Below are 16,206 nucleotides of genomic sequence, written 5' to 3'. Positions count from 1 at the left end.
TAGCATCTAGACTTTTGTACACTTTTAAATCTGCGTTGGTGCAAAGGGAAACACCGTGTCTGACAAAATGCTATCAATGATGTGGCAAAGTCAGTCATTTAAAGAAATCAACAAACATGGAGGGAGAAGTATGGGCTGGTTTCTCAGCTAGCAATAAATTAGCTCAACTTCAACAAGTAGAAACCATGGCTGTTTCAATCGCAGTCGATCAGTTCAATACTCCGTTCAGGTGACGTGGTTGGAAAGGGTCAATATGGAGGTCTGCTAATCCTGACCGGATCCGTTTGTGTCATCTTTAGAGGCATCTTGTCCTGAACGATCCAGAGTTTCCTGACCACAAATCCAAGATTTCAACTTTTATAGTAAAGAGAATTGACTCAAGATCTGAACGCTGTGGGACTCCATACCCGACGCAGGCGCATTTGACAGATTTAGCAACGGTTTCCTTAATTCCAACAGAAAATGTCTAGTCTCTTCTGAATGACTATAAAAAGTAGCACTGAGCTCCAGGAGGACCAGTCTGTTGATCCTAGTAAAGAGGATTTATGTTCCCTTCATCTTTTCTTCTTCAGATGTCAAACAATCAGGAGGATTTAACAAAAAACGTAACTTGGCACCACTTTTCTAATGTCTTGAACTTCATGCAGAATCTTTGGTTGTTTTCACACCAGATTGTAAAATAGTCTCGATTCAATTGGGAACCAAAGTTGCAACATTTGTTCCATCTCCAGCCTCTGTGGTTCTCGTTCACTCCACACCTAGTCTAACCAACCAAACCCTTTAACAACCTGTTCCCCTCCTGGCCTGTGGGGGCGCTGCACCAAGAACCACTGAAGGAAACGACACAAAAACCTCTTTAGACACTGAGCGCAACTTCCTTCTTCACCAAACGGAAACTAAAATGGAGGCGTCAGATTTTCGCGGTTGGAGGATTTCTCTTTAGTCTTTGGCTAAAGACCAGGAGACATTTCTCCCGCTAACGCTAGGCTAGCATGTTTGTTTTGGCAACTTCATCCGACACCAGAAAGCTCAAATTAAATGACTGTTTTGCACAAAACTTTAATTTTCTTTTTGATTAAACGTCTTTCTAACTGATCATCAGGCATCTGATTCCTCTGCAGAATAACAGAGTTTCAGTGACAGCATGTGCATCACTGAAGAGCTTTGGTCACGGCCGTAAATAACCGAGACGGAGCGCGGAGGCCCGGTCTGTGTTTGAGGTCACCATCTCATACTTTCATCCACTGACGTCCTAAAAAGGACAAACAGCAGAACTGACGGCTCACATGGAGTCAACTGTTCTCTAAAAGGAAAAGAAATTCAGCCTCAGCGCCAGCGAAGGCTTTTCATTTCTAAACATCCAAAACATGCAGTTTAAAGGTTCATCTCAGACATCCTTAAAACGACCGTTTACCAGGAAACAAAGACTAACCACAGAGAGGTGAAGCACAGCAGAACTTTGGATTTTTCCCTGAGAAAATGTCAACAGGTCAGACCGACACGCTGTAAAAACTCAGCCATTTAGCTGAAACGTGGGGGTGTAAATGTCAGCCTCACATGATGGGGCCGCAGTCTGCCGAACAAACCCCGCCTCCTGATTTCCATCGGAAAGGTAAAAGCTCTCAGTCCGACGGCAGGTCTCCACTGGCCTTCACCTGTTCGCTTCAGATCGACACAAAGCAGATGTTCATGAAGTCTAAATTCAGCTCTGTGTGTTTCTGAGCAGCCAGGGATTATTAATCTGTTGGGATTTAATTTTCATTATGAGACGAAAGACTCAGGAAATAAACCGGGACTGGACCAGGTGGAGCAGGAAGCTACAAACAGAACCACTAGTCACAAAACTGATTATCACTGATAATGTTTTGATTTTAACCATTTGAAATCTGTGCTTTTATTTTGTAGGCAGGTTTTAACAACTGGCAGCCATGTTGGTAGGTACCTGCTTCAGTGACTCGTTTAAGAAACGCTTAGTAGGAAAATAATCCGATAATCAAAAAGATTAAGATTAGCTACAGTGTAAAAACAAAATCTTACCAAGCATTTTTATTGTCTAGTTTCTAGTGAAAATATTTCAGTAGACTTGAAATAAGACAAAACTCACTTAGAATAACTTTTCAGCAAAACAATTTTATAACATTGATAAAGAAAAAATACTAATTTAAAGTGAAATAATCTGCCATTTTCCCAGATTCTAAATTAAAATCTTCCACTGGTATATTATTTCTCTTATAACTAGAACATTTTTATTAAAATTTTAAGATTTTCCTTCTACCCATTAAACCTTATTTCACAAGGTTCATACTGTGTCCGATCCAACAGGGTTTCGGTTTCAGAAATGAACTGCAATGACCAGCTCTGATGGATTCAACCTGAAGTTCTCCCCCTCCAATCCAGATTATTTTATCATAATCAGAAGTTTGGTGTTTGCAGAAACCAGCAGGTGCTGCGCTGCAGACATTTCACATGTTCCAGCCCAACGTCTCTGCAGCCTGATGCTGAGCAAACATCTGCAGAGAAAATCCTTACAGAAGTGCTGAAAAGCAACAAGCCGAGCGTCACACAACCAGCCGACGGAGATAAAAGCTCTCAGCGCGGCAGAGATGCGACTGGCGGAGGAAAACAGAGGGACGCCCACGCTCCTTTGAAGTTATATTTAGGACAAAATCCTTCTTTGCAGAACAAACCGTCTTATTCTATGAATACTAATCAGAGGCAACAACTGAGGGAGGAACCGTCCTCAGAGCACAGGAAGCCGCGCCGCGTTTGATCCGGTTCGGGACGCATCAGCCTACAGCTGCTCCATTCGGGCCACATTCACCAAAAACAGCCAGGAAACAACACAGAAAACAGTTCAGTCCAATTCAACGTTAACTGGAAAACTAAAAGGTTCCTCAGGTTTACGTGGGGAAAAAACTTAAAGTTCTTCTCTTCTTCCTGAAGCAGATCGCTGTTTGGAAATCTCAGGAGAACATGAAGGCCTCGACCCAATAAAGGAGGAAATAAAGTTTCTCCCAGCAGGAATCCCATCATGCATCTCAGCTGATCACATATGAGCTCATCAGGTTGCGCAGCAGCAGCTTTCTGCTACATACTGGTTTAACTGCGGCGTCAACTCTTCAGGAGCCTGCAGACCATGATGGATGCTGCAGCTCACACAGAGACACGGCTGCATCCATAAATCAGATGCATTTTTAGAAACTATTTTTATCCTCTTCCTCACATGCAGAACGTGGTTTTCTGTGGCTCTGGTGTGAAACGCACCAGAGTTTCACACTGCAATTTACTGCATGTTGCAGGAAAAAACAAACGACCCAATCAGAGAGACGGCGGCCGGCTAAACGCTCCTCTTCCTCCTGCTCTTCCTCCTTCATGATGAGCGCTGCATGATTCTGGATTCAGAACCAGAAAACGTGACTCTGGTGTTTCTGTGTCTGGACCTGCAGGCTCAACGTGAGCCAGCAAGAGAATCTGCAGCTGTAAAAATGCTAAGAAGTTACTACATTTTTAAAACTGACTAAAGGTTAAAATTTAACAATTTAATAAATTCAGGAGCAATTTAGTGGTGGGACTTAAATAAAATTTTAAGTATATATATTAGCAAAATAAGCAATATCTTCACTACTAACCCCGTTTTTTCTGCTAAATAATTGAATAAATAGAAATATGAGCTCAGCAACAAAAATACTTTTAGTTTTTAATCTACCAAGCCATGAGATTGGAGCAACGTGTTTTTCTATCCATTCATCTTTCCAGAGTTTCTCTGGTCATTCAAGGAGCCAGGTGTGTCAGCAGCAGGTTAAAGGTAAATGAAACAGATTCAAAAAAGGTTAAAAATGATAAAAACTGAAAAATAAGACTGTATATTGTGAGCAAATTTGCAACATACAAAAGTTGAAACTATAGTCATTAAAAATTGCATATTAAAATTTAATGAAATGTGCAACTGGATAGGATCATTTAAAGAACCAATATGCAGGTTGGTGCATAAAAAGACAGCAGACTGTATAAAATACGTGGCAGTTTGTTGGGAGCAGCGGCGGCTGCTGGCAGGAAGGATCTGAGATGACGCTGAGGTCCGTCACTGAAGGAGCAAACACTAACGCAACATGATCCTAACTATATTTATTAGACTACCAACTATTTGAAAATATAATCATTTCCAACTAGATAGTTGTAATAAAAGTCACATTTACCAAATCTACTGTAATCACAATGAAACAACTTTGGTTTTAGTTTCCTACTGATCTTTTCTCCTGCCTTAAACAGCAGCAGAGATGCTAATGTAGCTCATAGTTACTGCAGTCCAAGCATTTCCTCCGTTACTGATATTACAGATAATGGTTCTGGGATCATGATAAACTTTTGATATAAAAAGCCAACAATGACTCCAAAAGTTATTCTTGGCTTCTGTCTGCAGAGACTTTCTGCTTCTCCATTTCTTCCTCCTGCCACTTTAACCAATCAGCGATCAATACTGCACTCGTCACATTACCGCTAATGCAATCAGCACTTTACCACAGGGAGTGATTATCTGGCAGACATGAGGCGCATCAGCAGGCTGAAATATCACCTCCAGAAAACAAAGATGCTCTATCTGCAGAGAGATGCTCCTGCTGTTGGTTTTTTTGGCTCCAGGTTCTGGTTTCCTGTTCGGCTCGTTTCTGGACCCGAGTCGGGATTTAACAGGACAAACATTAAACAGCAGCTGGTTTCCTGTCAGAGCGCAGAGAGACGGGAAACACACTTATGGGAGAGCTGTTATTCACTATCAGAGTAACGGCAGCCATGACAGAGCGCACACACACACACACCCACACACACACACACACACACACACACACACACACACACACACACACACCTGGGATTGTTCCTGTATTCTTCCAGAACGTGTTTAGGATTTAAAGAAGGTCCGGCAGGACGAAAATCAGAACAAAACTGTTGAAGCTTAATAATGAAAACTGGAAATTCAGAACCGGAAGATAAATTTCCATATTTGACTTTAAGACTCTTCCTAAATAAATGTTTGTTCATCATTTCTTCAGCTTTGAGCTGCTGCTGCTCCAGACCAAGTTGGACATTAAAGACCCGGATGAGTTCTGAATGACCCGGTCCAGAAGTTCATTTTGCTCTGGTTGGATCAGAGAACTTTCCTCCATGTTTTCTGAACAGCCAACAGGAAGCTCCTGTGGCGCTCTGCCGTCACCATGGAAACGGTGAAGGTGTAGCTGAACGGTGTGGAGGAACAGCAGCATCGAACCGAACCCGGTCCATCACACAGAACCAAACTGAACCAATCCATCACACAGCTAAACAGTCAGGAGGAACCGCAGCGTGTTCAGAACCGGACCTGTTGCAGATCGGCTGAACAGGTTTCCCTCTGAGACGAAGAGGAACTCTGAACAAAACAAGAACCTTTAGATTAGAACCGAACCCGGTCCATCACACAGAACCAAACCCAGTCCATCACACAGAACCAAACCCAGTCCATCACACAGAACCAAACCCAGTCCATCACACAGAACAGAACCCGGTCCATCACACAGAACCGAACCAGTCCAGTCCAGATTAATCCACAAAAACTTTAGATTAGAGCTGAAACTTTAAAGAATTAAAAAAATAGACATAACTTTAAAATAAAAAACGTAAAAGGATCCGAGCGGAACCTTTATGCTTCATCATCCTGCATGTTTCTGGTACGCCAGTAAATCTGATGCACAGACAAACAGCAGCGATGGACGACAAAGCTGCTTCTCTCCGCTTAATTTCTGCTTCAGAAAACGATCTGAAACTTTCATCACCATGTAGGAAAAACCCAGAAAATCTTCAGCCCAAAGCTGAAGATTTAATATTTCATCTCCAAGGTTTATTTTTGATTCATGCTCTAACTTCTCTGATTGATCTTCATTTCCGCTTCCTGTCTGCATGAAAGACCCAGAAAACTGAAATTAAAGAGCGTCAAAGACAAACCTAAAGCCCAGTTGAGGACGTTGGTTCTGATCCAACCTGTGATCCAACAAAAACCCCTGAAATAATCCGACCACATCTGCTGAGGTAAACACCTGGATGAGCGGCCATCTTGGACATTTTCATGCAAATCCTTTAAATTCCCTTTTATAAAAACCAGCAGAAGGAACCAGAAAAACACCCAGAAATGATTTTCCCCCTTTAGTCACTTTAATCAGAAACCTGCAGGATAAAATAAGCCTGAAAGCCTCAACATGGCTCCTCTTCCTTCCTCCTAATTTCAGTTCTTCTTAAAGAGGATAAAAGGAAGATGAAAAGCTCTCTGGTGTCTTCTGCTGAAGTGACCCATTTGTTAAATTTCCTCGGAGACCGCAGCGCGTCCCGCAGCGCGGATCCAGCCTCCAACACGCTCTGCTTCTCTAAACCCATCCAGCTCAGACGGCTTCCTGACCTGAAGACACTCTGATTTCCTGACCATTTTAAACGCAACACAGTAACAGCAACCATTAGCGGATACCATAATTCAAACATTTTATAATCTACAGGTTCTGGTGTTTAAAATCAAAGTTTTTCTCTGGGTTTAAAATCATTTTTAGACACTTTTACAAGAACTGAATGTTTGTGACAAACTGACATTTTTATTCTGTGAGGAAGTAATTTGTTTTCCAAATGGCTCCAAGTGAATGTACTTCCTTTATAAAACAGGAGTTGATGAACCACCTGCATTCAAATAGGATTTTTTATTTATATGTATTTTAATGCTTCAATCAGAAGTTTAAAATCTGAGCTGCAGTTCTTCCACTCATTTTGTTTCACGTTTATCATTTCCTTTTGGTTGAAAGGCTTTTATTTGACGGCATATTTTGGTAATTACTACAATAGTATTACTTTCGTGGTTAATAAGTTATTTCAGTTTATATTTGTTTCTTTTTGCCATTACCAGGTTTATTCTTAATCATTTTATTTCATAACTAAGATGTTCAACCTGTTTGTAATTTGAGGATATTTTAAGACCTTTATGGCTTCAATTTATAATCAATGTTACTTTAAACGTTTAATTTCTTTAATATGTTACAATTTTTTTACGACTTCTACCTTTTTATATTAATTTCTTTTCACATTTTTGTATTTTTTATTACTTTTTTCAGAAAATCCACCATCTTAGTTTTCTTATTACCTGACTTTTTATCTTAAAATATAGTTACTATTTTGATTATATTGTGTAATATTTGTTCTTTCCTGATCTTTTTTACAACTGTTGCTTTTTTACAAACTTCTTTGCTGCTAAAATAAAACAAAAATATTAACTGCACAAGGGGAAAAAATAAAGTAAAAGCTCATAAGCAATGAAAGAAAACAAATCTAATATATTCATATTTATTAATAATAATAATAATAATAATAAAGTTTTGTGTTCTTAGATTTACATACATTTCTTCCTCCCAACTTAAAGATTTTCCTTCCAAAATTTAACTTTGGTTTAAAACGCCAGTAAATATTTTACTGATTAAGAATTTATTGTCAGATTAATCAACATTTTCATCCATGTCAATATATTATTTAATCCAGTGGTTCAGAAACTTACCACTGTTCATTTAACAATGACAGCAGAAGAAACAAAGCGATCAGCTGAAGACCCGTACGTTAGTTTTTCACGGCCCAGAGTGGGACCCCGACCCCAGGTTTAGGAAACCCCTCTCTTCACCTCTGCGTCAACAGGTATCCCATACAGACGCGTGTCCGTGAACGCACCACTCAACCGTTTACCTTGAACCCTGGTGGCGTTGTCGTAATTAGCTCAATAAACACCGCAGTTTCACACTCAAACACGAACCCTGCTCCCCCAGCGTGTCCACGCACACCCACGGCCCCAGTCCCACGGTCACACACCACTTACCGGCGGGCATTGTGGAGCTAAAGTACCGCAGACCGTTCCAGCCGAGCCCCGTCAGTTAGCCTCCATGTAGCTTCTCCTGCCGCCGCTCCGCTTCACCTGGTATCCGGGTTCAGAGTGTCTGGACGCCGCGGATCACCTGTTCGGAGCCGAGAGACAGAATTAACGGCCGGCCAGGCTGCCCCGCTCCGGGCTGGAGCTGCCCGCTGACACGGAGCTACAGCCCCACGAACAGCTCCTCCTGTCCGGGGAGGCTTTCACCGAGCTGCCGCTGAAACGCTGCGGAGCTTTAACAGCGACATTAGCTCTAAAAGCAGCGCAGAGAGGGACATACCTGGAGGTAAACACCCGCAGATTAACTCCCACACATTACTGCCTGGCTTCCTGCTTTACGGTGACAGACAACACGGAAGTGAGAGCAGCAGCGGAGCCTAACAAGCCAAAACATGCGGGTTGAGCAGCCAGAGAGGCGGCTAATTATAGCAGCAAGGTGTGTCTGCGGAGAAATGTCCTCGGATGTCCTCTGACGGGACACATCCAGCTCACATGCGGTCTGCAGGAACCTGTCCTCTAACTGGACACATTGTCCCAGATTTCACCTGTCTCTGCTTCGTGACAGATTTTCTTCCCTCTTATTGGTGAAAAATACGTGAAACTTTGGGCTGAGATCAGATGACCTCCAGGTGTGTCCCTGCCTGGACACACCTGGAGGTCAACAGATGTGTTTATCCATAACAGATGTATGTATGGATGTTTCCATGGTTGGATGTTTTAGCTCCTTCTACAGTCAGAGACAGATTAGAAAATTAGTACTCTGCTTAGGCCACGCCCCCAGGCGGTACACCTCCAGCTCAGGTAAACATCAACCTGAGCTGGTTGTTTGTTTCCTGACAGATGTAAACAATGCCGTAAGCAAGATGGCGGATATTTCAAGACATTTCAAATCGTTTCTTTCTCAACATTTAAAGGGTTAATGTCGCTAACCGCTGCTGTTCTCTTCTAGCTGCTGGTTTCCAGTAGTTAATGCAGCTTAGTGTCATTTTATCCTTAATAACTCCTTATAAATGCTGCAGAGGTGAAGCTCCGTCCTTCAGCGTCACTATTGATTATCATTAAAGTCAGCAGAGACACCAACGTCCCGCAGACGGTAATTATCTGGAGCCGGAGTGAAAACATCTGATGTGTGAATGTGAGAAAGTTTTCTGTTTGTGCTGCTTTTTAAGCTCTTAAGGACCTTTGCTGCTCCGCCTGCTGGACTTCAGGCTGATTAAAGGCTTTGGCCTCACAGATGGCGTCCCAAGCGTGTTGAAGTCAAATGAGTGGCAGCGCCGCCGCCGCTAGGCCTGCTGGGAAAATAATAATAAAAAAACGGCTTGTTTAATTACTCTGATGCACAAACATCCACATGTTATCGCTGTGCAGAGTGGGATTAAAAGGGAGCTGGAAGGGGCGGGGCTTATCTCAACATGTGGTTACTGAACACATTAACAGATTTAGAGGTTTTAGTAGAGCAGTCAGGTACAGTGTGAGTCCACTAATAATTTACTTATTAAAGTTGACATAATGCATATTAAAAACCAATAAAAGACATTAATTTATTGCTTTTCTTCTGGCTTCCTGAAGGAGGTCACAGAGCTGCAGCATGACATCACAGCCGAGGTAACAGTGTTCAAGTTAACATAGTTTTTGTTATTTTAAAAATAAATACATAAATTTATCTGCTTTTACATTTATGTCCTGATTAAAGCAGATGACTCTGTTTGCCTGAGCATGATGGTGGCCAACAGTTTTCCAGAGGGCCCCTGGCCCCCGGTGCCCACCCTTGGGGTCGCCACTGCCGGTAGTGTTGCTGAGGTGTGATACGTCCTGGGTCAGTTAATAACTGAACTTACTGAATACATTATGTATAAATGCACACAATTTTTAACTGAGTTAATGAGTTATTAAAATAACAAGTTAAAGTCCCAGCCCCCGTCTGTCCATGTGAACCATGACACACACATAGTGCTGCTGTTTGAGAATCAGATGCTTCTTTCTTCACATTTTCTGTCCTGTAAATGGTAATGCTAACGCCAACATTATTAATATAAAACTGCTGCAGAGCCAGAATGGTCAACTGTATAAAAAACTACTAATGTTGATTATTTCTGTTTGCTATGAACCAGAATAAAGAGACAGATTGTTTTTAGAGATTTAATAAAAAAAAAACTTCTAAATCAGGGATTTACATATGCTAAGCTAACTTTGTCGTCTCCTGTTATGGATGTTTGTTGGCCATGCTAGCTGGATGCTAATTCTAGTTAGCTCCCTCCTGACTGCAGAGGAAGAGCCTCTTTGTTCATTTCTGTTCCAGTTTAAGAAGAACAGAGTAAACAACGTGTAGCAGAAAATCCAGCCTCATTGAGGGAAATTGTTCAGTTTTTCCTCTTTGTGTTCAGCAGGCAGCCATGTGCAGCGACCCTCAGCTCAGTATTGATGATCTTAAGCGGTAAAACGACGAAGTCAATGAAACGTTCAGACAGTCGCAGTTTTCTCATTACTCTGGAAATTGACTGCTGATTGTCTGGCTGCAGCGTCGGGATGTTTTCATGCAGCTCGTTGGAACCAGTTTAGGTGTAAACGAGCGGATTCTGAAACCACAACGTTTCAGAATCCTTTTCAACAGGATCTTAGATGTTCAGGACATCTAAGATGAAGTTTGATTTGAGTTTCAGCAAAGATGAAACAAAAGGTTTTTAATTGCTTAAAAGTTAGGATTTAAAGGAATTACTTTGTTAAAGTGCAATTAATGTCTTTGCTGTTTGCTGTGTCAGCATAGTTACAATCTAATGAGGAGTTTAGTCCTTCGAGTTTCAGCTCAGATAATATTGTTATTGTATTAAAATACAATAAAACTTAAGGTGAATGTTCAGGAGAGAACATCAGAGTCTCCTGGGCTCCACTGAGTCACTTTGAGACTTAAAATGTGTTTTTAAAGCAAAACAGGCCAAAGATTTACAGGAAATTCTGTTTTTATAAGAACAGTGACGAGTTTCCATCTGAGGGAATAAAATGTCACCACCTGAGCCTGAAGCATTTCCTGATGCTGAAGGTTCACAGGCTTATAAACAACATTATGTTTGTTACATTTTTCAAAAGACAAACATTAATAACTGGCTTCAACCGGTTCAAGATAAAAAGTCAAAATACAGATTATTTATTTCTAAATTGCAATTTTGTTATAAAACACTTTTAAAAAAAGAATGATATATAGGTAACTGTTAAAATTGCACAAACTAAACCAAATGATTCTGACTCAACAGGCCTGTCACAATAACACTGTGCTGGATGATAAATTGTCCCAGAAGTTATTGCAATAAACAACAATATTGTTGTTTTGAGACGGTTTCCATTAATGTAATAGAGATGGTAAAATAATGCACAGTCTCAAAAATCAATACATTTAAATTATAACAAACTTTTAACACTGGAACTGGAAGACATTTTAAATATCCAGAATAAACAAACAAAACAACAGAAACAACAAATAAACTGAATTATGAAAAAAAATTGTCCTTCAAAAAATGTCTAGATAAGATCAAAACATCCGACTGAAAACTTTTATCATCCAGTTTTTGGTAGAAAGAGAAAAAAATGCTAAATCATGGAAATGCAAATTATTGAGCTTGTTTTAATGTATAATGCGATGAATTGATTTATTGCTCATTGGGCCCAATTGTAGTATTTTAATAATAAAAACAAAAACTATTTAATCCCAAAATGGAAACAAAAACAGGACAGCAGGAAACTCGTCTCCTCCTCCCTAACGGCTCCTTTCTGCTCCGACTGGCTGCTGCATTCAACCATAAATTAAGTAAACACCTTCTCTGTTCAGACTGAGGAGTTTGAGCTTCAGGTTCGGCCCAAACGTTGTCTGGACTCGACCCGGCAGACCAGCGGATCAACTCTGATCACAGTCAGACCTTATGAATCAGTTAGAACCTGTTCTGCTGTGTAAAGACTCTGACTCCACGTAAAACAGCACATCTACAGTCAGGATTGTTTTCTATATCTCAAAATAATCTGATGTTTAAATCAAGATTTTAAAATCTGTGGCGTTATGACATTACACTACAACACTGAGCAAATCTACGACATTTATGTCCTGATTAAAGTAGATAAAGAAGGACTTAACAGATAATTTACAGTATTTATGTATTTCACTGCAGTTCTATTATCAATTTTAGCTAAAATATGAAAACATTTACAGTATAAACAAAATTAAAAAACTGTAATTCTGTCTGTAGTTAACTGGCTAAAGGGAACTAGGCGTTATGTGTTAAATAACCGTCCAAGCAGTAAAGAGCTGCTAAGAATGTTGCAGTGTTAAAAACAGTTAGATCTGGAAACTTTGACTTTAAACTGTTTCCATTTAGATCTTGGGTGCGTAACAGAGAAACCTCAGTTTTCCTGGAGGAGTCGGTGCAGGAGGTTTGACAGCTCAGCAGCAGAGGACTGGTGACGGCGGCACAGCTGAGCCGGAAATAAACTGGCGGCCATCAATCAAAACGTCTGTGTTCCCAAAAACCCCAAACAGTGAGTCATCTTCTGCAGAGGAAGAGGAGCGGGGCGAGGAGGAGGAAGAGGAGCGACGATGCGGTTTTCATGAGTTTTTTATTGTGTAACTTACCGTATAATTAGATTTTATTCCGGTTAATGAGATAAAAATACAGCATTTTAAAGTTTACGCAAATAAATTTCAGATAGTTTAATAAAATAATAAGAAGTAAAGTTGGGATGTACAACCTTCACTGGGCAGGTGTCAGTTTCATACTCCACTCCAGCAGGTGGCGATGATGAGCCTGTTTTGCATCTAGCGACTCGGCTCCTTCAGACTAGCCAGCTGCAATTAGCAAACACCTGGTGGGACTGCTCATCAGCTGAGCTCCTCCTCAGAGCAAAACGTCATTAAAGGGTTAATAGAGGAGCCATTTTGGGATGACTTCCTGGAGGCGGAGCTTCAGAAAGAGCAGGAGTTTTTAAAGAGACAGAGGCCCAATTTCAAGGTTTTACATTAGGAAGTAATATTTCAATTAAGTCATATTTAATATACAGCATTTTCATAACTACTGAAGGTAACATAGTTACTTCGTTATGCTATAAAATGGAACTTACTGAAAATTACATTACTGCTGTAATTAACCCTATCGAATATTAAGGTAACGTGAAAATCAGACTTTGAAGAAAATTGTAAAAGAATTGATCATTGAGTAAACAGGAAACTGATGAAAATTTTTCACTGATTTAATGTCAGACAGTAAAAAGATGTTTTTTCTACAGTCTGTAAAAATCTAGACAAAAACTTCCTGAGTCCTGCCTCACAAAAATATCCAAACCCCGCAGCAATAATCCCTCTTCATACTTGGCTTTAGCTTGTATATTATGTATTATAATAACAGGTTAAGGTAGCTGCTGAAGTCTCGTTAGAAGGTAAAAACCCTTCAGGTGAGGAAACGGGAACCTGCAGTAACTGTTTGTGGCCGTAGAGGGCAGAGTCGAGCTGCAGTCCAGCTCTCCATCACACGGACTGGGCTCAGAGCGAGGCATGACGGGAACATTTCCCCCCAGAAACCATCAGCAGATCGGTTGTCGGTCCAACTCTCTGCAGGTTTCAGCTACTGAACTCTTACTAAATCAAAACAAAGAAAAAGAATCAGTTTGAAAGTAAAAGGATGAAGCATTCAGCTCAGAGCCAGAGCCTCTTCCTCCAGCTCCTCTTCATCACAGCTCTGTCTGCTCCTCCAGACTGGTTTACAATAAATCAATCTGTTTTGTTTCCCCCTCTCTGTTCTCCAGAACTCCTACTGGGCCGGGTCATTTTTCTTCTTCATGTAATATCTGCAGCAGTCTCGCTGAGGACGCTTTGATTTCCCATCGCTCAGCCAGTTGACATTTATTCCACAAACACTTGACATTTGGAAATTGTCTTCCTGTGTGAGGAACCTGCGGCCCCCTCTGCGCAGCGCCGTCCCGCCGGCCGGCCTTTGTACCGAGCAGCTGGACGGTATGGACCCGCTCCGCTCTCAAATTGATGCTTTCTGCAGAAAATCTGAAGCTTTCAGTCCAAACATGAATCTGAATGTCTGATCGATTTCCTCTTATCCACTTCAGGGCTGCTTGGTTTCCTTCAGTGATCTTAAAGGGGCAGTACTTTAAGCACAGGGAGCCATTATACTCTATAAATCTGATTTAAATTGAAATATTACTTTGTGATTCACATTGAAATTGGGCCTCTGTCTCTTTAAGAAGCTCCTGCTCTTTCTGTAGCTCCGCCTCCAGGAAGTCATCCCAACATGGCTCCTCTATTAACCCTTTAACGTTTTTACCAGCGTTTATCTAAGAAGTAGCTCAGCAGTTCCACCAGCTGTTTGCTAATTGCTGCTGGCTAGTCTGTAGGAGCTGAGTGGGGGAGGAGCTGTGTCTTGCAGGTGGGGCTACGTCCACCCGGGCGTTTGCACAGCTGAATGGTTGCCATGGAGATTAAAGGATTTCTCATCACAAAATCAAATCAATACTCCAGATTTGTTTCTGATGAGGGAATAAATTTATAACATGATGGAAAGATTTAAAAAAAGTTACTTTTACACGATACCAGCCCTCTAAAACCGTTTAGTTGATTTACAGGTAGAAGTCAAAAGAAAGCGAAAAGCATGATTATTAAAACATTAATTGTTTTATCCCACATATTTTCTCAGATGTCAGTGAAAGATGGAACTCAGATGAAAAGAGAAGCCTCTCCGCCTGAACTGGACCCAGAGTTCGTCCTCTCCTGCTGTAAAGTCTCACCGTTTTCTCTGACTTTCACAGCTTGGCATGTCGTTTTTCCACACCTGCACTGCCCTCCTCCACCCTGCAGGCTGTGATTTCCATCAGAAACATTATGTACCAGCAGGGTAGCGCTGTGTTCTGCGTTGAGCTCGGATCAGCGCCGGTTCCCTCACAGCTGTGAGTGGAAGGAGGAGGAGGAGACCCTGCTGGTCATGATGAGTTCAAACCACAGCCTGAGCTTCTGGTCGGCCGCTTCATTTGCATGTCAATGAGGAATCTGATCACATCTCAGCGTTCAGCGGCGGCGGCGGCGAAACGCTCGACACCAGAATGGATGATTCTGATCCGGAAACATCTGCAACAATGGCAGAAAGAGCAAACCTCAAAACATTTGATCTTTTCAGATGTTCTCCTCCCAACAGCATCGTGTTTCACTGACTGATAACAAAGAGCAGCTATAAAGGGGACATAATACACATAATACACATAATTCACATTTTGACGTCTGTTTGGGTTTCAACATTTTCTAAAAACAAACCGCTAAACAAAGGGGAAAAAACCACAAGCTGTCTTTTACCAATAAGTTTTATGGTGTCTGGAAAATAAGCAGTTTTAAAAACCTCTGAAATGACCTGTTACCTAGCAACCCAAACTGAGTTCCAGCCTGTTTGCTCAGCTGGTTTTATCAATCAATCAATCAATCAATCAATCAATCAATCAATCAATCAATCAATCAATCAATCAAATGTTACTTGTGTAGCACATTTCAGCAGCAAGGCATTTCAAGGTGCTTTATATAATAAAAACACAAAAACACAAAGTCATGCAACATAGAATCAACAATGAAAACATTATGATTTTATCGCTGCATAATGGCTGCTGGAAAAGACAAGTGTTTCGTTGTTGACTTATCATCTAGAAACCACTTGCTGCATTCTTGTTGGTTGTGCAGGAGGCTCTACTTTTGCTTTTCAAAGATAGCAAAAGTTTGCAGCCATTTTCATATGTGAGTGTAAACACTGAGTTTGGGGGCGTGGCCGGCAGCAGCTTCCTTGCATTTAAAGTGACAGTGGTCCTAAAACAGGCAGAACTGAATAAAATCTGATTATCTGAGAATGATTTTGTGCCAAAATGTAGTGAACATGTTTTGTATGGACCATAAACCTTCTTGGAGGTTAGAGAAGGTAAATCAGTGATTCCTCTTGTAAAGGAGTGGCTGGTTGTTGTGCGGCTCAGACAGCAGCAGTGGGTTTCTCAGGCAACACTAACAGAGTTTCTGACTGCGGGAGCCGATGACTCATCGCTGTAGCCGTTATACGGGCGGCGCATCAATCAGCCTCTCCTGATGGGAGCAGATGGCGTGTGGCAGCCCAACCAGTGAGGACGACTGGGCATGTGTGTGGGTGTGTGTGTGGGTGTGTGTGTGGGCGTGTGTGTGTGTGTGTGTGTGTCGGATGAAGACCGGTGCAAACAGCAGCATGAAGCTGCAGGACAGCAGCGGCTGATCGGAGCTGGAGGTCCAGCTGTGGGTGGAT

At 41.5% G+C, this 16,206-nt stretch overlaps 1 protein-coding gene and 1 long non-coding RNA gene across 2 annotated transcripts in view; one reads left to right on the top strand and one right to left on the bottom strand.

Annotated features, from left to right (window-relative positions):
* efr3a (EFR3 homolog A (S. cerevisiae)) overlaps window positions 1-8,398 on the bottom strand; it is a 64,052-nt gene extending 55,654 nt beyond the window's left edge. Inside the window, exons 1-2 of the mRNA XM_032564428.1 lie at window positions 8,199-8,398; window positions 7,868-8,003 (exon numbers count right to left, since the gene is read on the bottom strand). Of these exons, the coding sequence (XP_032420319.1) occupies window positions 7,868-7,877 (10 nt within the window). The 5' untranslated portion in view covers window positions 7,878-8,003; window positions 8,199-8,398. The remainder of the gene's footprint in view (window positions 1-7,867; window positions 8,004-8,198) is intronic.
* LOC116721096 (uncharacterized) lies at window positions 8,010-15,462 on the top strand. The gene is made up of 5 exons (XR_004339512.1): window positions 8,010-8,204; window positions 8,938-9,011; window positions 12,280-12,439; window positions 13,700-13,907; window positions 14,599-15,462. It is a non-coding gene; the product is annotated as an uncharacterized LOC116721096 (long non-coding RNA).
* Window positions 15,463-16,206: the final 744 nt, after the last annotated feature.

This window comes from Xiphophorus hellerii, chromosome 6, assembly GCF_003331165.1.
Source record: "Xiphophorus hellerii strain 12219 chromosome 6, Xiphophorus_hellerii-4.1, whole genome shotgun sequence".
In the NCBI taxonomy this organism is placed as follows: domain Eukaryota; kingdom Metazoa; phylum Chordata; class Actinopteri; order Cyprinodontiformes; family Poeciliidae; genus Xiphophorus; species Xiphophorus hellerii.
This window is presented reverse-complemented; position numbering and strand designations above follow the sequence as displayed.